Raw genomic sequence first — 25,100 nt, 5'->3', positions numbered from 1 at the left:
ACCAGAAGGAGAGAACTGGGCTGGTGTCAATGAGCTAGGAGCCAATTTCCTTTATAAAAGAAATGTTTGGGTTTTTGTTTGTTTGTTTTTTGTTTCTTTTTGGCTTGCTTTGAAAAGCAAAATCAATTACATGCAATAATGAATATGGTATTTAAAATATGCACAAGCTTCGAATAACGTTGTGCCCTTCCCCTATAACAAATATTGGTTGAAGACCTTGAAATTATACTGTACCATATAAATGGTCAAAAAATAAAATCGAATAGGACTTAAATAATAACATTTTATTGGAACTACACCATGTGGCACATTTCATTCTCACATTGATTTTGACAGCTGAGTTATTCTTGGAGAGAAAAGGTCTGTCACTGCATGTGTTTGAAATCGACAAAGTATTCCTTTACCTATAGTATGTAACTACAGAAAAACACGCCATTCCAGCTGGACAAATATTAATAGGTATTACCTCAAAATAGTAAGGAAACACTTTCTACATATCAGGCCAATGTGTATTGCCAAAAATATTGCCACTTTGTGAGATGCGGTATATCTCTATAAAAATGAGAGACAGAAAAACAAAAAAAGCCTTCCACAGCATAATTAGAATATTTAAACTTTAAAAGCATCATTAATCATGTTTTACTATGATGTAATACTTCCACGAAGGGACATAATGTTATAGTATTGGGTCACATTCATGATCCTTATGTCCCATTATATAATTGGTGAAGGTGGAAAGGACATATGGGATAGAATCTCTTTTTGTCAACCTCAAAGTTTAAGATATTATCCCAAACATTGTAATGTTTTTCAGAAATTCAATATATGTTTACCAATTTGTAATTTATCTAATCCTTTTTTTTTTGCATTGATTTCTACTTTGGTCTATATCATGCACCTGAGGGAAAGGAATTTCATAATTTTATAAATTCAGAATTTTACTACACACTGTGCAAAGTAATTCTCTGTTTCTAAGCACTGACCTCATCTAGACCATCAATGGGTGCCCTCTGAAAATGTGTTTATCTTCAAATATATTTGCCTTTGAAAATGTATTTGCTTTTTAAAAGTAGGTTGCGTTTAGATTTATCATGTCTTTCATGCCACATTGAGGACTGAAAATCAGCAAACAGTTACATTTGCTAGCAGCTCTAAATAGACAAAATGCCCAGTACACAGAGCATGCCCATTAAATATTTATTGAAGGAATGAATATTGTTGAAAAGCCCTTACTAGACAAACAAAAATTAGGATGAGGTCCAGAAGCTTAAAACAACCATAAAGATGTTAAATATTAGCTAGAGCATACTCTGAGTTCTAACATCAATAACATTTAATAGAAATGTTAATTATTAAATCTAACAACTGTATAACAAGTTTGGAAAAATCAAATATAAGCCACAGAAAAAAGCACAGGGCAATAAGTTAATAAACACTGAGTGCAGTGAACAGAAAATGAATTAACCTTTTAAAATCTTGGAAAGCTTTTAGGGCAGATGACCATTTTTATGTAAACGATTTTGTCCCTTTAGGATTCTCCTGACTAAATTTCTAGAATTCTCCTGACAATGCGGGGGAATCTGAAGTTCACAATATTTTCCAAGTGTTTCTACAACTCAATCACAGAACAAATGAGTAACAAGGTACTTTGTGTTTCCTAATTTGCCGGTTTCCCACTGATTCTTAGCTGGCCACGTTGCACAGCATTTTTTGTTCGTTTATAATCATTAATTTTAATCGTGAAATATTTCAAACACACAGAACAAATATAAGAAGGTGTATAACCGATATGCGAGGATCTATCAGCTCTTAGAAAATGTTAACATTCTAGTTCAGTAGGAATCATTGGAATTACACACTCAAACAACAGAAAGAGGCCATATGAAATCAACCATACTGACAGAATTTAGGCAATCCGGTAACAGGAAATATTGCTGAAGTGTGGGGCTGGGAGGAGGTCCTCTCATTTACTGCTGGTGTGCTATCCAACTAATAGAGCATTAGGGAAACACCTAATAAAGTTCTCATTTAGTGACAGAAATAATTTTGGAAGCTCTACTTTTATGCCAGAGATATTTAGACAATTGAATCTCTTTTAACTACATGTGTAATTTTTAGTTTTTCATTTTAAAAGGACTCTTGTTAACCGGGTGACGGGCAATAAGGAGGGCACGTGATGGAATGAGCACCGGGTGTTATAGGCAACTCAATGAATCACTGAACTGTACCTATGCTATATGTCGATTAATTGAATTTAAATAAAAGAATATTTTTAAAAATAAATAAATAATAAAAGGACTCTTGTTACCTGCAGTTAATCTAGAGTCACAATTATCTTATTGATAGTATTAACTTTTTTATTTAAAATGTATTTTAGTTTAAAAAAAATTAAAAAGTAGAGTTTGGGAACACATGTTCCAAACTGAATACATAATTTAAATGCAGTCAAATTAAGAAACAGATAGCATAAATAAAATAGATGACCTGATTGAATGTGGAATATGCATATTCTTATCTACACCAAAAAGATAAGTACTAGATCAAAAATTAGAGAGCTTGATTCTAAGACTTTTATAAGTTGTACTTTTAAAGAAAGTGAATGGCAAAGTTCCAAAACCACTTCAACTGTAGAAAAGAATTGCTTTAATTGCATAAATACATTAGGGAGGGTATGAACAGCCCCCATGCTTTCCACTATATGGCGTCTTATTTCACACTTTTTAAGGTTTACACAACAGTTAGGCAGTACCTGAATCACTTCCCATGGTGCCTGAATCACTGCCCATGTTGCTGTTATGTCCAAGACTTTCATCTAAGCAGCTGACACTTCCTTCTGCCAAACTTGTGTCTGATTCTGCAAAGGAAAACATTTTAAAATATTTTTAAAATATTTCTGAGAATAAACGTATTTTAACTGCACACCTCTACAGCACACAGTACATACAGTTCAATGCAAGTGGAAAAGGCACACCCAGACAATTGTGAATAAAAGGTAAGAGTTTCTGGCAAGCCACAATTAAAAACTCTACTATGGATGAGCAGCTGGCGGGTAGTGAATCAAACATATACACCTACTTGAAGTATCGTACATCTGATACGAGAGCAAACACAAACTTGTAAACATTGATGACTTTGGTTGTCCCCCCACGTGGAGGTTTTGTCCAAGAAAAGAAAATCTAGGCTTGATAATGGCACTGAAACAGAAAGTATTTTATAGTAACCACTGAGTTATTTTAACACAATATGGTAGGGAATTAATAAGGTTTAAAAACTTATTAAAGTACAGTACACGGTTCTATTGATTGGTTATGAAAATAACAGTTCAGTGATAAACAAAACTTTAAAATTTCAAAGAGAATGTGCTCAAAAAGAATCTCATTAAAGCCTGGTATTGCAGTTTTACTGGAAGCTTATATGAGGTTGGAAATAAATGTCTTCCTTTACTACAATTAAATTAAGCTTCCATCAAAAAGTTACGGTTAAGATGAATGGCAAGAGCGTTCCTTTAACTTGTGAATCCCGATGTTTGGTTTTCAGTACTCAGTATCAATGCCTTTTGAAGGTCTTTTTTTCTCTCTAGGGAAGACTTCCCTCTTTACAGTTTATTGCCAAGGACTTATGCAATCTTATCCACAAGGATCAGAACTATCGTGAAACTGGTAAACGTAAATGAAAGATGGCAACAAACGTCGGCTCTGGAATCAGGACTTGTGAAATTTGCTCTTGAGGTTGCTCTGAGCCTGGCTGGCCCTTATTTAAAATGGGGATAGTACAATTCACCTCCTAGAATTTGATAACCATTAAATGATATTAGGTACAATAAGCTCTTAGCACTGTAGCTTAACTGCTGATGACTGGAAAATGAAATAAAAATTAGGTCGTTGGCATATTATGAGGGTAGGAGTTCCATTAAATAATGTTCTTCCTACAATTAATGACATTTCATAATATTTATACTTGTTTCAGAATTCTCATTTCATGCTCAAGCTCCCAAACTCACTGAATAAATTACATGAAGGTAGCCTTGAGCTACTTAAAACTAATCTGAATGTCACACATTTAGGGCTAGAAATAGAAATGGTTGAAAAATGCACATAGTATATTATCAATAAAACTTCTCTGGAAAAAGACAGTGTACAACTCCTCAAAACTACAAGTATCTTCTTTTTCCTTAACCACTTATTTTTTTTAAGTGGGTACCTTGAGGTATAATTTACATACTGCAAAAATCACTCTTTTTAGGTTGTTCTCTTAGGTAGGTTTGTTTGATGAGTCTGACAAATATATGCAGTTTTGCAACCACCATCACAAACAAGATTTTCTTGTCACCTCGGAAGTCTGCTCAAGCTCCTTTGGTGTCATTTCTCTTCTGCCGTCCCCCAGGGGTCCCTGATTTGGTTTCTGTCCCTATGGTTTGGCCTTCTCCAGAATGTCTCATAAATGGATCCACACAGTATGTAGCCTCTGTTAGACTTCTTTGACATAGCATAAGATGTTCGAGATGCATCCACGTTGTTTATATCAGGAACATTCCTTTTTATTGCTGACTAGTACTCTGGGAGCATCTGCAACATCTGTGACATCTCCCTTCCAACTTGGATAAGTCTAGTCAGCGGGAAATATAACGTAATCATAGCCAATGCTGATCAAACATGTATGGATGGCATCTTTCTTAAAAGTTAAGAGAAAACTGATAAGAGATTTGTAGAAAAATTCTCAATGGACATACATACTGTTTAAGTATATTAGCACAACATAAATATACTAATGTGAAAATACTGTGCCTACCAGTTGTCATAGATTAGCTTTCAAAATCAGATTTGAGGAATCCCTTATGATCACACGGGAAAACCTGTATATCTCACTGAGAGATTTTAAATATGGCACTTTGCAATTCCCAGAGGTATGCCTTGTTAGAAGCTTAGAGGCGAGTGTGGGATAGAACTGTCAAGTAGAAGAACGTTTTGGGCAGATGTACTGATGAAAAGAGAATATGATTTATAAGGAAAAGGCAAGGTGTAAAATGAGATGGAGAAAATATCATTGCAAGGATAATTCTAGATCTAGAAATATAGACTAAGACTCCTGAAGCAAAAAAAAGTAAATTTTGACATGCGTTTCATTTGTTGTTTTAAATATGGTATTAGAACTGAAGATAATACTAAAAATACTGATAAGTATTATCTAAAATCCAACCCTGTATCTTTAAGTTTCCTACTATGCATAACACAAGTGGAAATTATACTTGATTTTCATTGCATTTTCTAACCACTAGCAGTTGACCAACAATCTTAAAACTACTTTGTATATATGTAAAATCGAGGTTTTCTCCATGCTTTGTTTTAACATAGATAGGTTTAGGGGAGCTAATTTAGTGGAATATGCATGATTAATTTATAAATAATAAAGAAAGTTGCTACCAAAAATAGGGTATTATTAATTAAGTTTATTATACGGATTATTTTGATCTTACAAACAAATCTGCAATGTGTCGGGAAGACACTGGGCTCAGTGCCTTCACAGATGTATATTACACTCTAAACCTCAACATCCTATGTGGTAGATACTCATTATCACCTTAGTTTTATAGTTGAAAAAACAAGGCCCAGAGAAGTTAAATGATTTATCCTGATCACACAGCTAGAATGGGGCCCAGCTAGGAGTCCTCATCTTCTGAATCCAAGCCTGGTATTCTAGTGCTTTTTATTTGATACCAATCATGGCTGATGATTTGTGTGAAGCTTTATAAACAAGCAAACAATCCTATATCCAAGTGTTAAGTGAAATGAAAGTTGATTATTGTTGTCGTTGTTTAAAAGCATATAGTCATTTTCATGGTAATGTCAAATTCTCTATCAATCTTGAAACAGTTTATCTCCCAAGGGGGAAAAAAAAGTAGAGAGATTGTATTATTTTGCTAACATTTCTGATTTCGTCGATAGACTTTTGTTTACTTTACATTTAAACATCCACATTTATTTTGAAATTTACTTTTTTGCATGCAAATAAAAGAGGAGCTCTTCCATCCTTGTTAAACAAAATTAATTGGAATAATTCTGCTAGAGATAATTATGAAAATGAAAGTGAATATATAGAGGTCTATTTCTTTGTCATTTTGAGGATATATAAAATCTCCACTTTCTCAACACAAAAATAATTTTGTTTCCTAGGCAGCGAATTCTTATGCATTTCATATAATTTCTTTTATTTCATAGAAAGAGAAGTACTAAAGGAAATAACTTTAATAATAAAAGAAAATATATTGAATCTCCCATAACATTAAGAATGTCTTTCCCAGAGATTTTCTTCCTACATTCACTTAAAGAAACTATGTTTAAAAAATTACACAAACACACATACACATGAGGTCAGATCAAGTGGTTCTATGATGCCAAAATTAATCCAAGCTATAAATTTATAAGCCAAGAATTCCTGCAACTGATTTATATAGTATTATTTTGTTTCATTCTTTCTACTTTTTCACAGTATGTCAATCTGGACTTACATCCTGATGAACAAAGTCATGTCTATGATTTTAAAATAGATCAGGTAAAATAGTCAATTGAAGGCAGCGTGTTGCTATGAAAAGAACATTGTGCCATGGAGTCAAACAGATCGGTCTCCAGACCTGATCTCAGCCACTGCTAACAAGTGACTTAGCCTTTGTTTTCCTAAAATTTTTAAAATATAGACAGTAGTTTCTACTTTCTCATTTATTTTGAGAATGATTCCGTTAGATAGAGGAAATGAATCTTGAAGAGAAACAAATCTTAAATTCTCATGAAGTTGCTACTTAAATGGGCTTTGAATATTGGAGTTATATTATATAATAAGTTTAGTTAACTTTTATATAGGTGTCATTTCCTCTTGGGAAAATACCAAAGCTGGCTACAAAATAGATTAGAAAATGCTGGTAATTTCTGTTAAAAAAAAAAAAAAAAAAAAGCAGTTATTTATATCAAACTCTTTTGGAATGAAGGAAAACGATACTCATCCAATTAAAAGATAGGATTTTTCTGTAATAATTTTGTAAACAGCACAAAAAAAGAACAGTTCTGCCTACAATGATGGTGTCTAAGACCAGTCCATTAGCCATGGGAAAAATGCCTCATTTTTCAATCACAACTTGAATCTTTCACTAATAAGACAGAAATATTAACAGAATCTGAGAAATTTCACATTTAACATCTTCTAGACTTTAAATACTTTAAAATATTTTTAAACCATTTAGAAACCAAAAATATTGAAGTTAAAAAAAATTCAAATAAAAAAAAAAAAAAACAACCTCTTGGTGGAAGGCCTTTTTAGATCTATTTCAATGTAAAGTATGCCCTCTGCTGGAAAATGCTATTATAACAATTAGTTGGTAAGTACATTGTTTATTCAACCTAAGGGTTAAGCCTCATTAGGTCAGATTACAAATTGGTTCTTCCTTCTATTCCTGCCAGGTAATGTCCCTCCTATTTTCAGCCTAGATATATTTCTCACTCCACAGAATATTTCTTCTTTTTCACCCCTTGCCTCAGGCTGTCATACATTCTCTTTGCGGAAAAGTGGTTTTGCATTAGAGCAGGAAGCCGCCAAGTGGCCAGGGCCCCTGAGGACGTTGAGAAAGAAGGGCACCAGCAGATCCCATTCACCAGAGACGTAGTGCTTCCAAGGTCTGCCAATGGTCTAATTTCACTTGTCACGGTACTTGCATGTTTTTTCTAGTTCTGACCTTGTAATGCATTTTAGCTTCGCATATTTAGCGATTCCCTTTGCCTGGTTTCATAATCCCCACGGTCTGGAATGTAGACGACTACCCCTGAAGAGTCAAACATGTGTGCACGTAGGGGCACACCCACAAAGATTTCAGAGGCTTCCTAAGTGTGCTTACTTCCCTACTACTAATACTCTTTCTTCCTGTCTCTTTCTTTCTTTAGGTCCTATCTTTTTCAATAGCTCTTACTGATACTTGAAAATGAACAACAGTTGAGTATTGTCCGTATGGAAAAAGCAGGCTTCTTGTGAGGAGTACATTTGGGACTAAGATGCATCTTGATCACCCTCTTTCTTTTCCCTTCCTCCTCTCCTGTCTCATTGAGAGATACTAGCCAAGCTCTTCAAGACCACCAATAAAGTTATTCTGGAATCTTCTCCTACTGTGGGTTCCTTTGAATCTTTCTGTGCTTTTCTGTGGGCTCCTATAATTGGATCAGACACATTGCTAAGACCTCTTGTCTTTTTTTTTTTCTGAAATGCAAACTATCCTAACACTCAAACACTCCTTCTTTTCTTTTGAAATAACTTATCCTTAATCTTTTTTGAGAGGAAATAGATGACTTTTATTTTCAGCTCTATGTATATGGATTTGTGCGTGTGCGCGCGCGCACACACACACACACACGCTCACATTTTGGTCTGTCAGATTCTGCTCTCTGTGCCAGGGAACATGTGTTCCCGCAGAATGGAGAGAAGCCACCTCCACCCACCTTGCATATTCTCTCCTGGATCCAAGCTTCTAGGAAATGAGTTCCCCAAAGAGAAAAAACTCTCCTAGAGCCACAGGCCCACATGGCTATCCATGGAGCTCCTTGCTCCTGTTTATAGAATTTATACTGCTGAAATGTTTCAGTCAGAATTAAATTTGAATTGTGTGTAAGTAATAGTGTTGGCTTACATTGTATCATGTATACCCTTTAGCCTTTGGACTTGGGTCTCGATATATAAAAATAGTTATTAAAATACAGGGTTGTGGGGATAACCATGCCTACTAGAGTGTCCCATTCATTCACTGCCAGTCAGTAACAGAGGCAAAAAAGGCCCAGAGTAAATCAGTTATGAGTGAAAAGCCAGATGACCACATGGGAAGTAAGTCTTGGCAGTAACAAGGGTTAGTGACGGCAAGATAGAAGATGAATTGGAAACTTCTTTGCCTGGTAAGCACCCCGCAGGAAGAGCTATTCAAGTTAAGCAGGCTTAAAGCAAATGTGAGAAAAGTATGGGGAGAGATGCATCTAAGAGTGTCCTGGTAAATGCTCGGTGGTGGGCTCTTTGAGGAAAAAAAATAATAAAACAAGACATGATTTAAAAGTATCTGCTAATTTCCATGGTGTAAATATTCCCGCCAGGGTTGATTTCAAGCTACCAGCGTGATGTCACAGAGTGGAGCTGAGAAGAGATGTGTGCATTTGGCTCTGGCAAGCCAGTGAAAGCCAGTTCCAGCTCCCCACAGTATGCATTCCTCCTATGAAGGACTCTCCTACAGTCATCATCTGACATGATCGGATACGCATTGTGCTAGTATTTCATAATTGTCCAAACAATGAATGATAAACTTGGAAGAGTATTTTTCCATAGGGAAATCATTTATAAAAACCACAGAGAAACCAATTAGCTCTCATCGATCTGAGAAGTCTTATCTCCTACCACCTCCCCCCCCCCCGAAATCAAACTATTCCTCTACACACATTTTTCTGTATCATTTTGCTGTGTTTGCTACAGCTGGATTTTGATGTATTTATTTTAGTTGGATTCATTTTGTAGAGACTTTATTTTTCAGAGCAGTTTCAAGTTCACAGCAAAACTGAGTATAAGTACGGAGACTTTCCATAAAAGGCCTGCTCCCACATATGCAGAGCCCCCCCTCACTGACACTCCCGCCCTAAACATATTTTGAATTTTCCTAAACCTACTCATTTGCCCATACTGCCCATGCGGTCGAAAATGCTGCCTTGACACCACCGTACACAGATCCAACACAGAACCGGATGAACGGATGTCTCGGATTCCTCCTGAGGGGAGGCTGTCTCTATGTCTTCCTTCCTTACCAAGTCTTCCCTCCTTATCTGTTAACACTTTCTCTTTCATTCTGGGTAGATGATTGGGTTATAAACTCCTTGAGGGTGAGGGCAATACCCTGGTACTTGGTTCTCTCTATAATAAGACCTGCCCAACTCACTCTCTGGCTTCTAGTGCTCATTCACATGCCAAAATAGAGAAGGTAAGGCCTAGGCATCAAATCAAAATTAAGATTGTTGCCTTTGTTAAAAAAGGTGCTTAAAAAAAAAAAAAAGCTTTAGGCTTGTAGCCATAAAAGGATGTCATGAAAATAAAGGCAGGCATGTCTTAGCTGTATACCCAGGAGATTCTTTTTGTCAAAATACCTATGCCCTTAATCCTGAGAGATGAACAATAACCCTCATAGAACTATTAAGCAAGTGGAAGTCATATAACTAACCTAGATGGTAGGTTTCTTCGAATAAAATACAAACCTACATAAAACATCAGCCGACGCTGACTTCAGCATATCTTTCTTTCTCTTGTCATCTTTCTCTCTCTCTTTTTCTTTCTCAGATCAAATTAATATTTGCCTTTTGGATTGCCTCAGTAGCATTTCTAGTTCCCAATAATTAATGTAACTAAAATTAGCAAAATATAGAAGTAAAGGGAGTAAAGGACCTGAAATCTAACCAATCCTGTAATAGTCTGGGTAATTCTGACATAACCTTATCGTGTGCTGCTATATCAATTATCTTTCCCACGAAGGTCTCAAGTGCTATATGGTATTTTTTTTTTCTAGAGATTCTAAAAATCTCTAAATTTCTAGAGGCTGGTGCCATAAAACATTATTCTGGTCCTCAAGTGCAAGGATAAATTTTGTGGCATTTTTACAGAAATTAGTATAGACCAAATCTAAGATTGGACTTTGGTCTATAAAAAGGCAAAACAAAACAACAACAAAAAAAGTGCTATAACAGATTGGGCCAGGGAGAAGGAGGCTGTTTTATAAAGGTCAATTTTTAAACCCCTCCTACAGAACATGATCTATGCAAAATATATCCACAATATATTCCAAAGCATAATGTCACCGGATAAACCTAAGGAGTGGAACATATGGGGGAATATGAAAAAGAAGGTATTAAAGTCTGAAAACAAGCAGGTTGGTAAGCTCATTAGCTGGGGTGGAATTTTAAAATCTTCACGTGAACGAATATATAAATCAAAATATACACATGCATTCACAGTCATGCGCACTGTATATTCACACATGGCACACTCTACAGTTACATTAGAACCTTCCACACTGAACAGTGAATTCCATTCTCTTTATAATGTAAAAGCGCCCTCTGCTGGCCAACCTGGGGTACTTGCATTTTCTAGTTTCATAACAGGAAGATGCAACAGAGAACGATAAAAGAAGTCTGGGAGATTTTATGCGAAACGCTGCATAAAAGTAAGTTCATCATAAATAAAAATTTTTACTTTGTTTGGATCTCATCTGATTTACTTTTATTACAAGACATTGATTCCTAAAATAGCCTACTGTCAAAGAACTGCTTGTTTTGAGAAAGCAGTAATAGCAGATTACTAAATTAAAAATGATTGTACAATCAATTTTACTGTAAGCCTATAGAATTAAAATAATCCAGATAACTTTGTAACTAAAAGGTGTTCAACATAAGAAAATGAATGTGTCCCCCCTGATGTCTTCTAGGGTGGTGTGGTATGGAGAAACAGCACAGACCAATGTTTTCTTGTTAAAGAGATGACCGGTGACTTTAGAAAGCAGAATTACAACATATAGCATTAAAATTCTACTAGTAGTCTGAGAATTATTCAAATAGCCTATAGAAATTATTGTGTTAATTTGGAATAAGGCAAATTTTAAAAACTGGTGAATCTTCATTATTAACCACCTTTTAATGGGATAAGTTGAAGGAGGAAGGAAGAAAAATGCCAGTCCCCAATGGGAGGCCTGACAAAATGACTCTCCAGAGCCACCTACTAGGGAATCCTGATCTATCACACCGAGGGTGAAGGAGAAATGTGATTAAAATTGGTTTCAGAGTGGGCTACTGTTATTGTGGCAGTGTATCTTGCCCATCAGGTGTGTTGAGGAGTAAAAAGGGCTAAAAAAAACAACATATAAGGAATCTTTCCATTGAAACTATAAATAATTACCATTTGTATGCACCACGACTATTATGCACTGAAAAAAATATTTTAGAAACTGGTTCAGAAATAAAAATTAGAGGAGTCAATTTAAAATTAGAAATAATTCGAGTCACATTTTTTTCTTTCTGCATATGAAAATTCATATTTATAGAACGTGTGCAGCTTAAGCAAGAAGTTTCTTTCAATGCTACTTTGGTAGCATTGACTATATTTGAGCTGTATATGAAATCTTCACTCTATATATTAGAATTCAAAATAAAGATTATACATTGTCAATACTGGCAAGACACACAAAACAAAATTATGCAAATGCATATTGCAGACTATGGGATGTTTTCCTCTTTATTTTGATTGTTAATTCTATGAAAGGATGCGAGCACAGGCAAAATCCTTCTACTGTAAATTTTTGCAACAAAAACTTCAATCAAAAGAACACCAGTAACTTTCTTGGGCTAATGGCACTTTACAAGTTATTTATATCCGTGATTCTTAGTTCTGGAGAACAATAAGAAAATAGACAAACACTTGGAGTGAACCATAGCATCTCTCGGCAGTGGTGTCTAAGACCTAAAGCAAAGGAACTACATTTTAATAAATAAGTTACCCTGTGTTACTGTTCTGAAAAGAGCCAGAAGGGATTGGACTGACTGGCTCCCAAGTCCACAGGCAAGTCCAGACATGGAGAGGTCATTAAAGTCTGTGAATTGGGTGGGGTCCTCATACCACTGTACAGTGTACATACTTTCGCATGTTCTCAGACTAGTACGTGTTTTAATAGGCTGTACTTGCATTTACTGTGTGACGGTTACTAGCACTTACTGTGCAGCTATACACAGACTGCTGTTTGACTGACATACCCATCAGCTGAAAACTCCGTAGGAGGGGCACTGGGTGGCTCAATGGTCGATCATCTGCCTTTGGCTCAGGTCATGATCCTGGAGTCCTGGGATCCTAGGATCAAGTCCCACATCAAGCTCCCTGCAAGGAGCCTGCTTCTCCCTCTGCCTGTGTCTCTGCCTCTCTCTCTGTGTCTCTCATGAATAAATAAAATAAGATCTTTTTAAAAAAAGAAGAAGAAAAAAAAAACTCTGTGGGAGCAAGAAGCCATCTCTGTTACGTTTGTTCACTGTACCTGCGGTACTGAACGGTGCATGTCTGGCCTGTAGTATTTAAAGAAATATTTGCTCAATGAAAGAATTGCAAGGGACAGAGGGCAAATGAGAGGGAGGAAGGGAGGGAACACAAGAGAAAAAAAGAAACTTTTCTATTCTTCAAGTTCATTAAGATCCAGATTTTTTTTTTCACTAGAGGAAACTTTGTTTTACACTAACCAGTAAGAAAATAGAAAATTTTTAAAGTTTTGCCTTTAATTTTGTTCACTTTGAGACTCAAAATCCTCCAGAGATACATAAACTACAGGCTGACAAGATGTGTTGCTGGCAACCCTTGATAAAAAACAAAAACAAACAAAAAAAAAAACCTCTCATTTGAGATACAGGATCATCTGCCAATCTCAGTCCTGTTTTTGATTCTTTCAAGGGTGGATTTAGAAAATAGTCAGTAACCCACAGAGACGTCAGGTACCCTACTAAGGAAGTTTATTAAAATGTGAGATATCCACATTCAGATAATAGATTTTGACATTCTTGTAAGATTGTGGTTTCTGAGAGAAAGCGCAGCTGCTCAAATGAAAAATAAAAAAAAAGAAAAAAGTCCTCTGATATTCAGGTTTTTGCTATTCTATATATTAAACCTCATTAGTTAAAGTGTGGTCCAGGACCAGCAGTACAGCATCATCTGGGAGCGTGTGAGAAAGGCAGATTTCAGCCTCCACACAGGACCTACTGAATCAGAACGCATTTCAGTAAGACCCACTCCTCCCAATGATTCATAAACACAGCAAAGCAGCAGAAGCATTGGATTAAAAAAACATAAATAAATGAAGCTCAAGCCTGAATAGCAGGCAAACTATAAACAATATTGGTGCTATTTATGACAAAGGATTGCTATCCTATATATTTAGATAGTTCACATAAAACAGCAAGAATAATATAAATACCCTAATAGAAAAACAGATAGACAATTAGAAACAACAACAAAAAGAATAAGCTTATAAAAAAGTTTTCCATTAGGAATCAAAAAACTCAAATTTAAGTAGCAAAATACCAAATTGGCAGTTTTGAAAAAAAAAATGATATTTTGTAGAAATACCTGTTCTCTCTTATATTGTTAATTCGACAATAAGTATGAAATGTCTTAAGATTGTAAACATCATTTGATCCAGAAGTTCCAATTATGTAATGTGTTTTTTTTAAAGATTTTATTTATTTATTCATGAGAGACACAGAAAGAGAGGCAGAGACACAGGCAGAGGGAGAAGCAGGCTCCATGCAAGGAGCCCGATGTGGGACTCGATCCTGAGACTCTGGGATCACGCCCTGAGCCGAAGGCAGATGCTTAACCGCTGGGCCATCCAGGCATCCCATAATATGTTTTTAAGAATTAAATTGAAACATAGATATAAAAGGAGTTATCATGATGTAGAAATTTTTAAACATCCTAAATATTTAACAACTGATTTAATAATTATAAAGCTTCCACTGAATAGAACTATTATTAAGTCATTAAAACCATACTATAGAGGCACCTGGGTGGCCCTGTCGGTTGTGATCCTGAAGTCCTGGGATCAAGCCCCATGTCAGGATCCCTGCTCTGAGGGGAGTCTGCTTCTCCCTCTGCCTGTCACCCCACTCATATTCTCTCTCTCTCTCTCTTTCTCTCAAATAAATAAATAAGTAAATAATAAGATCTTAAGAAAAAATAAATAAAAACCATACTATAGAAGAATATCTAACAAACACAGGAGAAATGCCACTTTGTATAAACATCCACTTTTCACATTTTCCAAATTTCCTGCAATGCAGTTACATTACTTTTCTGAGTAGAAAACAGTAGACTTTGGGAGTCCCTGACTGACTCAGTCAGTGGAGCATGTGACTCTTGATCTTAGGGTTGTGAGTTCAAGCCCCTCCTTGGAGGTAGAGATTACTTAAAAAAAGAAAAAAAGGAGAAAATAAAAGAATAAATTTTGCAGTGGTATGATAGAGTCAGCTTATCTAGGCTCCCAAAAGCCAACTGTTAAAATTTCAGGAATTTGTGAGCAGGTTGTTAAGCACAGACATTTAAAAAATAAAGTTATATAAATTCACAATTAAAGTATATGAAAGCAAAGGTAATGAATACCTAAACTCATCCCTTCCTAATTGTGTTCCTGGATTTCACTATTATCTATGACGTTGAGGCTATTTATGCCCACGTATCTGTATGGTGGAAATGCTAACACAATGGTGAGCTAGTGCCTGTCTCTTCCCAACTCAGGGACATTAGGTTGGAGGCTTGTCATCGGTTTTAGGGGGGATATTTGCATGGTGAAGGCCGGCAAATGCTACAAATCAGGACTTCCCTTCTTCTCCCCAGAGAGTTACTTCTTAAACATTTACTAGCACACCACACATGTTTAAAAATTATTTCTTTTAAATGACAATTTCTGGTGAAAATAGAATTTGGCCCTTTGGTGGGGAGAGGGGATGAGAGGAGTTCCCTATCATGAGCAGATTAGGGAGGGGAATGTAATTAAATTAGCTTGATCCTTCCAGGAACATTTCCTATCAAAAAAGGTGGCCCTCGTAGTAAATAGTTCTCTCACCAATTAGTTACTGCAAATCAAACCAACCCCAGTTTAACACTTGTCATCGTCCTTCCTACAGCTTTGTGTTTGGTCTCTACAACCCAGCTGAACCTCTCTGAGACATCCCAGTGTATAAAATAAAGGAAAAGATAATGAATGGCCTTTTTAATTCTCAGAGCTTTGGATAAATAAAACTCATAGATTTGAAAGTACCTTGAAAACTATGAAATATATATGCTATAATACTTACCGCATCACAAAGACCATGAATATCTTATCAAGTGAAATTAGAACCAAAGGTGTTCATGTTCATATTCATAACATATTAATATTGCATTAGTTTTGAAAACATTTTAGCCACAAAGAATTATGGCTATATGATTTTAATAAAAAGCACACAAAACTCCAAGGCCCAAATTTTCTCCCTGTGTTTAACAGATCCTGATGTCATCAATGCACCAATTGATTTTCCTGGAAGTAGTAATTAGGAAAATATGTAAAATATGTGCAGGTTCCAAATACCTGAAACTACAGAAGAATCCAGCAAAGATGATTCCAGTGAATTATTCTCCATGTCCCAGCCCTCTTTCTCTGGACTTGGCTGACTCACAGCTAAAAGAGCTGCCGCTTTAACTTCAGGGCCATCTTCTTGTGATAAATTCTCAGTCCCTGTGAATAATGCATTAGAATGTAAATAACAGTGCAATATAAGTCTTACAGAGTCTGCATACCTGCAATTGCTATTTTGAAAATGAAACAGGGGGTCCTAATAGACATTTACTGAATATATTGAATATATTACAAATGCTTCAGAATCCTAAACAGGATGTAAATTGTATGGTTAATGCAAGTTTTTATACAATATAAATAGCTGTTGTTATTTTGAAAACCAAGTGGAGGTTCCTAGTAGAAATTTGCCTGAATAGGATTTATACTTTAACATTTTGAGATGCTAGGAACATATTTTTTGTTATGATACGGTACTTCTATTTTTAATATGGACACTGAGCAATCCTTTTGTAATGATTACATTTAATCTAAAAAGACATTCTAAGAAGTATCATGGTAATGTCAAAAAATGTCTGATGATTTCCTATCTGACCATTACTGGTAGGAAGTAAGACACTTATTTAATGGCACAAAGTTCTATTTAAGGCTGAATTATGAAAATGCAAATTTGGTGTTGGTTTTTCTTTAGCTTGCGCTCTTGCCATTTTGTTCCCTCGCTGTGTGTTCTACATGAGATGTACATATGCTTTAATGTCAGCCTAAATTCATGTATTTTGAATATCTGGAGATTTTTTAGGAATTCAATAAAATATTCTGTATCCTTCCTACTCCTTCCCTCCATGTCTCCCATCAGCATTTCTTCCTTCAGCCAACATGTATCGACTGTTTTCTTAAGGGACTATGTAGGTTACAAAGAAAAACAAGAGTTCTGTCCTCCTGAAACTACAATCAATCTATCAGAGAAGACTGAGTCTATAAAGAAAATTTCTGAAAGTATCATTTGAGATTGACCCATCTTAAAGAATAAAGGGCAAGTATGTCCTGTGTATGGAGAATGTCCCAAAGACAATTGTTGGGAGTTTGGACTCTGTTGTTGGCCAAGATGACTTGACCGTGTTTGCAGGTACACATTCAATATATTTGGGGTTTGTAATCATGATAATTCATTTATTTTGTAGCTTATCATATAAGGGCTATGCAAATGTTGAATTATATAATCCTCAAAAACAGCCTTAGGTAATAGGTGACAGTATTTTCCCTACTTCATGGAGGAGTAAACTGAGGCACAGAGAGTGCAAGTACCTGCTCAAAGTTATGCCTCTGGGGAAGTAAAAGAGCCAGCATCCAGTAAGTATCAGGATCCGGAGCCTCAGCTCCTGTATCAGCTAGTTCAGGCCGCAGTAGCAAAAGACTAAAGATGGAATGAGTTCACAAGAGAATTTTATTTTCTCCTGGTGCTGGAGATTGGAAGTCCGAGATCAGTGTGCCTGCAAGGCTGGTGTCTGGTAAGAGCTCTGTCCTAGGTGGCAGAAGGCAATCTTCTCACTGTGTCCTCACACAATGAAGAGAGAGACAGAGATCTCTTCCTCTTCTTCTAAAGCCATAGTCCTATCAGATTAGGCCTCACCCTTCCAACCTCATTTCTCCTAAATGACCTCCTTGGACCCCTATTCCCATAAGCAGTCACATTTGAGATTAGGGCTTCAACATATGAATTTTGGGGAAACACAAGTTAGTCCATACTATGGACTTGTTCTGAACCACAAGAATAATCACAGCTAACTTTTTTCTGGTCATAAAGACCCACCAGAAAAATGCTTCAATTCCCATGAAAAGATGTACAGTTCAGCAGACAAAATTTAAATCCTGACTCCTCTGATTGGATTTCCTGAGGAAATGAAAAAGTAAGCCCTATTTTTTAGAATGAGTTGGTCAGGAGCAACCTGCCTTTTGCAGGTAGGGGTGATAGGAGAGTACACAGATACTGCCCCAGCCAAGGATTGCAGTTTTCCCTCCAATCCTCAAAGGAAGCTCAGAGACCCCTTTCCACTCTGCTCCCTGCCCTCGTAGAAGCCCTCATATCTGGGTCAACACCCATCATCACTCACTTTGGAAGAAGGAGGGAGAAGCCTCAACCATGAGAGGACCCTACTATGGGACCAGAGAGGAGGATGGATACTTGGTGCCACTTTTTTTTCTTTTCACAAGGCTTTCTCCGCTTTTATAAAGTGTTTGGCCTTGGCAAGGCAGGATATGTGCGTGGGGTGCGACAATATGGATAAACTAGTCCCTAGCCATTTGGAAACGGACACATGAAGACCTAATAATAACACATATTTATGGCATACAGTAAAGAAAGTGAAGAGGAAAGCATGAGAGTACCAGATGTACGTGATGAGGTGTGTTACAGTGTAGGTATTACCTGGGATTTACTATATTTACTCGACCTTCATTGCTCTTGTTCAAAGAATTATAATTTTTAAATTTACATTAAACTTCTAGGGATGCCTGGATGGCTCAGTGGTTGAGTTTGCCTTCGGCTCAGGGCGTGATCCCAGAGTCCCAGGCTCGAGTCCCCCATCGGGCTCCCTGCATAGAGCCTGCTTCTCCCTCTCCCTGTGTCTCTGTCTCTCTCTCTATCTCTCTCTCTCATGAATAAATAAATAAAATCTTAAAAAAAAAAACTTCTAGGGGTGCCTGCATGGTTCAGTTGGCTGAGGGTCAGACTATTGATCTTGGCTCAGGTCTTAATCTCACTGACGGTGAGCTGGAGCTCTGCATTGGGCATCATGCCCAGTATGGAGCCTACTAAAACAAATAAAACTTCTAACAAAGCACCTTGTGAAGAGGAACTTAAAACTATTTTAGAAAGAGGGGTGCCTGTGTGGCTCAGTGGGTTGAGTGACTCTTGGTTTTTGCTCAGGTCATGATCAGTCCTGGGATTCAGTTGTGAAGAGCTCTGTGCACAGCATGGAGTTGGCTTGTCCCTCTACCTTCCTCAGGCCCCTGCCCTACCCCCCCCACCCTCCCCGACTCACACACACACAGTCTCTCTCTCTCAAATAAATAAAAATCTTTTAAAAAGTATATGTTGTAGAAGGAAATATGACCAAACATGTTGTCTATATCAAGAGAATCTTGAACACACTTTGGAGCAGATCTTCTAGACTCCATCCTAAACAAGTAGTGCCACCATATGCAACTGTAAAATGGGTAGGTACTCTTGAATTTGCGGGACAGAAATGACAAAGTCTTGTGACCTGAAAGACTACCTTTCTAATGTCCCTTGATACACTGAGGCCAAAATTTCCCAGGGAACAACAACAATAAAAAAATCTAGACTGCAGCCATTTTTCTCTCTGAAATTTAAGTCCTTGAATATTTGTCATGGATGGAAATGGTCTCATGAGGTCCTGAAAGGGAACTCACCATAGTTGGTTGTGTGTGTGTGTGTGTGTGTGTGTGTGTGTCTGTCTGTCTCTGTGTATACACATATATATATGTATATATATATATATATATATATATATATATACATATATATATGCAGATATATGTGTGTGTATTTCTAACTACTGGGCAAAATAATTTAGAATAAAAACATAATGTGCTATTTAATAATTTAGTAACTGTTTTTATTTTGCACAAGCATCTTAGAAAACTGTTTACTGTGTATCTTATTCCATTAGAAAGTGGTATGTCACAATGTGGACTTTGTATGTCTCATTCAAGTCTGCTGAGCTTGCAACAATGTGTGTGGTACTCGATGCATGTTCCTTGAACAAATGACTGGGTGAATAGAAGTGGAGTAAATTTGAAGTGATTGTAATTTATTTAAATTATTCATCACCAATTAACTTTTAATTTGTCTTACATATGATATTTTTGAAACCATAGATACAGACCCTGAAAAGAAAATTAGAGGGCAGTTTATATTAGATTTACAAGTAATATATGTACAAGGGCTCTAAAATGTTGCTTTTATTATCATAATTGAAGGATCAAAAAAAAAACTTCACAGGAAGTAATATTGAGATATGTTGGTAATTACAGATCCTCTTTCAAACATTTAATAAATTCCTTAAAATTTGATATAGATGGGATCCCTGGGTGGCGCAGTGGTTTGGCGCCTGCCTTTGGCCCAGGGCGCGATCCTGGAGACCCGGGATCGAATCCCACGTCGGGCTCCCGGTGCATGGAGCCTGCTTCTCCCTCTGCCTGTGTCTCTGTGTCTCTGCCTCTCTCTCTGTGTGTGTGACTATCATAAATAAATAAAAATTTAAAAAAATTTTAAAAAATTGATATAGATGACTAGCAGCACAGCTGTAATAACCACTAAAATAGTTTCTTCTAACTTATTGGCTATATAGCCAATGTATAAATTATTTTGATAAAAATTTTAGGTAATCATCTTGTTTTCAATATAAGACGGGCAGCGGAAAGAATGTTAAACTAAAGGGGTCAGCTGCCAATATTCTAGCCCAGTTTGCTGGGTTTTGTGATTTTTGGTAAGTTCATCTTTTCCTAAGCGATAGTTTCCTCATTTGGGAAGGGGTAAAAAACACACATGATATCCCTAATTGCTTCCAATTTTGAATTTTTGGTTCTAAATATCTTAGTGTTTGGCATTATATCTACACAAAATATCTTACTGTTTGGCATTGTGTCTACACACAATTCACTTCATTTCAATCACTAGGCAAAATGTACAAACTCTTTTTTAGTAGAATTAGATATACCTTCTTTGCTTTCAAAGCAAGTTGTGCCTGTTAGCTCTTGGACAAGGGCATAGTTCTCCGTTTGATTCAGAACAGTCAGAAATAAAGAAAACCAGTTTTCTTTCTGCACGATCCTTTTCAGAAGCTCTCTTACACCTGATTGATTTCCATTGTTTTCAGCAGCAGAGATCTGTTTTAAGAGAAAGGCAGAATTAAAAAAGATCACACATCTTCTGAACAGTTTTAAGCAGGAACTAGCCTTTAAAAAAAATCAGCAATTAAGGGTAAGATTGGTCAAGGCTTATATTCAACCACTAAAGAAAAGAACAATGTCACTTGTAGCAATTCTGGATTGTAGGGGAAAGCAACCCTGTGGGCCAAGCCCCCTTTTAAAAATGCACAGTTTTTTAAAGCCACCAAGATATTAAAAAGTGACACTTAGGAAATAAATGCTCTACTGTGGTCATTCTGAATAAGGGTGCAAGAGAAAGTGTCTTTCATTTCTAGTTCTGTTATGTCTATTTGCATCAATTTCTTTGCGTATCTAGCGCTTGCTATTTCTTTTTAACCAATGGAATCTATAAATAGGAAGCCAAATATTTCTTACCTGACTTCTCTTTCTTGACTATAACTATGAAGTAATTACTATTATAAGATTTATAAGATTTATATTCTTGCCCACCTCTCATATGTTGGCAAATCAAACTCCAATAAAAAATATACAAAAAAAAGAAGCAAGATTTATATTCTTGCTTACTTGGTATTTGTAAAAGGTATTAATGACTATAATATTTTCTTAAATTTGTGTTTATTTAATATTATGAGACAAATTTATTTCTAAATATATTTCTTAAAGTATGGGGCAAAATTATTTCTACGTGCATTCATTACAACTTTTAGTCTTCCTTTTAGTTTTCTTTTAGCTTAAATTAGCAAATCTTTTTAAGTGTGGATCATTTGTGTGATCATTAACACGGTGCACTGCCCAGTTCTTAATACAGCACCAAACAGTTGGAGAAAAGACTAATACAAGCCACATTTAGACCAGAAAGAAATTAGACAGGGCATCATCAGCCTGCTGTGCCTTTGGGGAAGCACTGTATTTCTCTGGGCCTCAGCTTCTGCATGTGCAAAATGAGGCAACTGAAAAGAAAAATCGGGGCTTTTCAATCTTACTTGCATATTAGACACATCAGGGGAGCTTTATCTTTTTTTAAGATTTTATTTATTCATGAGAGACCCAGAAAGAGAGGCAGAGACATACGCAGAGGGAGAAGCAGGCTCCCTGCAGGAGCCCGATGTAGGACTCAATATTGTTTAAGGATCTCATCAGCAGCTAAGATGAGAAATAATGACTTACCTACTCTCGAAGGTCCTTCTGAACATCTGTCCACCTTCTACACCTATAATCTGGGCTGACTAGCTAGATTAATTGTTTCTTATTAAATTTGTGTATTTTCTAGTCCTATAATATCCTATAACTTTTTAGTGTCAGGTATGTGTTTGCTTTTTTGGAACAGCGTCCGACACAAATTTAGTGTTAGTTATTATTAGGGATAACCAAAGATAGGATCTACCTGTGTAAACACTTCACCAGTGAGCACCACTTAGTATAGAAGTACGCAGCATGATTTCTACCCAGTAGGTATGTTTGTCTTAGATAATACTTAATAATGTTATTAGAAAGGCTTTTCATATATTAACCCAGAAACCCTGAAGAAGAAACAGTATCAACCCACTTTGCAGATAAGAAATCCAAGGCCCAGAGCATTCCAGTTACTTCCCTGAAGCCACAAAGCTAGTAAATGGCAGACGCAAAATTTCATCCCAGTCATTTGACTTCAGAGGCCAAACACTGCCTTCTTGAGCTATAATTAGAACTACTAATTGTCTCCAATTTTAAGCACATTTTCTAGCAAGAAGTAGGTAGGATGACAATCAGACTTAATAAAATTTAGGTGACTTCAGTCCATCTCCCTGAAAGCATTTTCTAAGCAGATTCTTGCTCATTTCTACCTTTTGTCCAACTTTACTAATCTCCTAATGGAAACTTTTTGTCTTCTGTGGTGTTTGTAACTTTATTATTATCTGCTAACTTAAATCATAGTTGCTACAGATGTTAAGTAAGACTGGTTTGAGTACCTTTTTCAGACTCAACCATTTCTATTTTTAATCACCTCACTCTTTAATCACCTTTAAGGGATCCCTGGGTGGCACAGCAGTTTGGCGCCTGCCTTTGGCCCAGGGCGCGATCCTGGAGACCCGGGATCGAATCCCACGTCGGGCTCCCGGTGCATGGAGCCTGCTTCTCCCTCTGCCTGTGTCTCTGTGTCTCTGCCTCTCTCTCTGTGTGTGTGACTATCATAAATAAATAAAAATTTTTAAAAAAATAATCACCTTTAAATCCACCTGACAGAAGTAATCAGAAAGCATTTCTCTAAAAAGAGTGAGCACTGTAATGAATATTCTCACTAAAAACCTAATTATGTTATGGGCACAATATTTTTTTCCACTATTAGTCAGTTAGGTTGATTTTCACTGTAGAATTACATTAGCCAAGTTTGCTATGTCCTTATTGAGTTCAGGCATTTGAGGATCATTGTATGATTATTTCCTATGAGTATTTTTATTATTTGAACAGTGGAACTATATATAACACTTGTGCAATTTTAGCAGCTTCATCAACATTCTGACTTTTAAAGAAGTCTACTGAGGTTGTTTTTGTTTTTTACATAATCTGATGTCCTAAAACCTACTGAAGACATTAGATTCCAACGTCAAACTTGATTATGGAAATTCTTGAGACTATTCAGGCTTGAGACTTCCAACAGAACACCTAATGATATTCTCATTCATGTTCCTCTCCTACTGAACTATTTCTCTGAATGTGCAGTTTAAAGTATCTAAGATACACTGTTATTTTTTTTAATTTTTATTTATTTATGATAGGCACACAGTGAGAGAGAGAGAGGCAGAGACACAGGCAGAGGGAGAAGCAGGCTCCATGCACCGGGAGCCCAACGTGGGACTTGATCCCGGGTCTCCAGGATCGCGCCCTGGGCCAAAGGCAGGCGCCAAACCGCTGCGCCACCCAGGGATCCCCTACACTGTTAATTTATGTAATACAAAATAAATATGAATTTGTGGGTAATATAATTAGATGCTTTCACATTCTAAATACTTTGATTTATAAGTTTTCTTTCCAATAGAAATCAGTAGGGAAAACACTGAAATTTCCATTAAGCACTGGGTTGCCACCAAAATTGTTTGATAAAATGTTTTCTCTCCTTCATAAAAGCCTTAGATAATTATTTAAATATAATGGTGATTTTTTTTAACACAGCAGAGCTCAGCTTTCATACCAGTAAACCAGGAAGCAAAACTCATGTTAAAAACAAAGAATTTCTAGAACCTATTTCCCCATAAAAAGTTAATGTATTTCTAAATGAATATGTATCATCTTTCGATGGACACTGAGGCTCCTTCCACAGTTTGGCTATTGTGGACATGGCTGCTAGAAACATCGGGGTGCAGGTGTCCTGGAGTTTCACTGCATCTGTATCTTTGGGGAAAATCCCCAGCAGTGCAATTGCTGGGTCATAGGGCAGATCTATTTTTAACTCCACACAGTTTTCCAGAGTGGCTGCACCAGTTCACATTCCCACCAACAGTGTAGGAGGGTTCCCCTTTCTCCACATCCTCTCCAACATTTGTGGTTTCCTACTTTGCTAATTTTCCCCATTCTCACTGGCGTGAGGTGGGATCTCATGGTGGTTTTGATTTGTATTTCCCTGATGGCAAGTGATGCAGAGCATTTTCTCATGTGCGTGTTGGCCATGTCTATGTCTTCCTCTGTGAGATTTCTGTTCATGTCTTTTGCCCATTTCATGATTGGATTGTTTGTTTCTTTGCTGTTGAGTTTAATAAATTCTTTATAGATCTTGGAAACTAGCCCTTTATCTGATACGTCATTTGCAAATATCTTCTCCCATTCTGTAGGTTGTCTTTTAGTTTTGTTGACGGTATCTTTTGCTGTACAAAAGCTTCTTATCTTGATGAAGTCCCAATAGTTCATTTTTGCTTTTGTTTCTCTTGCTTTCATGGATGAATCTTGCAAGAAGTTACTGTGGCCAAGTTCAAAAAGGGTGTGGTGTTGCCTGTGTTCTCCTCTAGGGTTTTGATAGAATCTTGTCTCACATTAAGATCTTTCATCCATTTTGAGTTTATCTTTGTGTATGGTGCAA

The 25,100-nt window shown here is 36.5% G+C and overlaps 1 protein-coding gene across 1 annotated transcript in view; it reads right to left on the bottom strand.

Annotated features, from left to right (window-relative positions):
- IFIH1 (interferon induced with helicase C domain 1) overlaps positions 1 to 25,100 on the bottom strand; it is a 57,603-nt gene that overhangs the window by 26,412 nt on the left and 6,091 nt on the right. Inside the window, exons 2-4 of the mRNA XM_055307884.1 lie at positions 20,878 to 21,046; positions 16,151 to 16,297; positions 2,750 to 2,854 (exon numbers count right to left, since the gene is read on the bottom strand). Coding sequence (XP_055163859.1) covers positions 2,750 to 2,854; positions 16,151 to 16,297; positions 20,878 to 21,046 — 421 coding nt within the window. The remainder of the gene's footprint in view (positions 1 to 2,749; positions 2,855 to 16,150; positions 16,298 to 20,877; positions 21,047 to 25,100) is intronic.

Source organism: Nyctereutes procyonoides, unplaced genomic scaffold, assembly GCF_905146905.1.
Source record: "Nyctereutes procyonoides isolate TBG_1078 unplaced genomic scaffold, NYPRO_anot_genome, whole genome shotgun sequence".
Classification (NCBI taxonomy): Eukaryota; Metazoa; Chordata; class Mammalia; order Carnivora; family Canidae; genus Nyctereutes; species Nyctereutes procyonoides.
The sequence above is the reverse complement of the archived record's forward strand: the minus strand, read 5'-3'. Positions and strand labels throughout refer to the sequence as shown.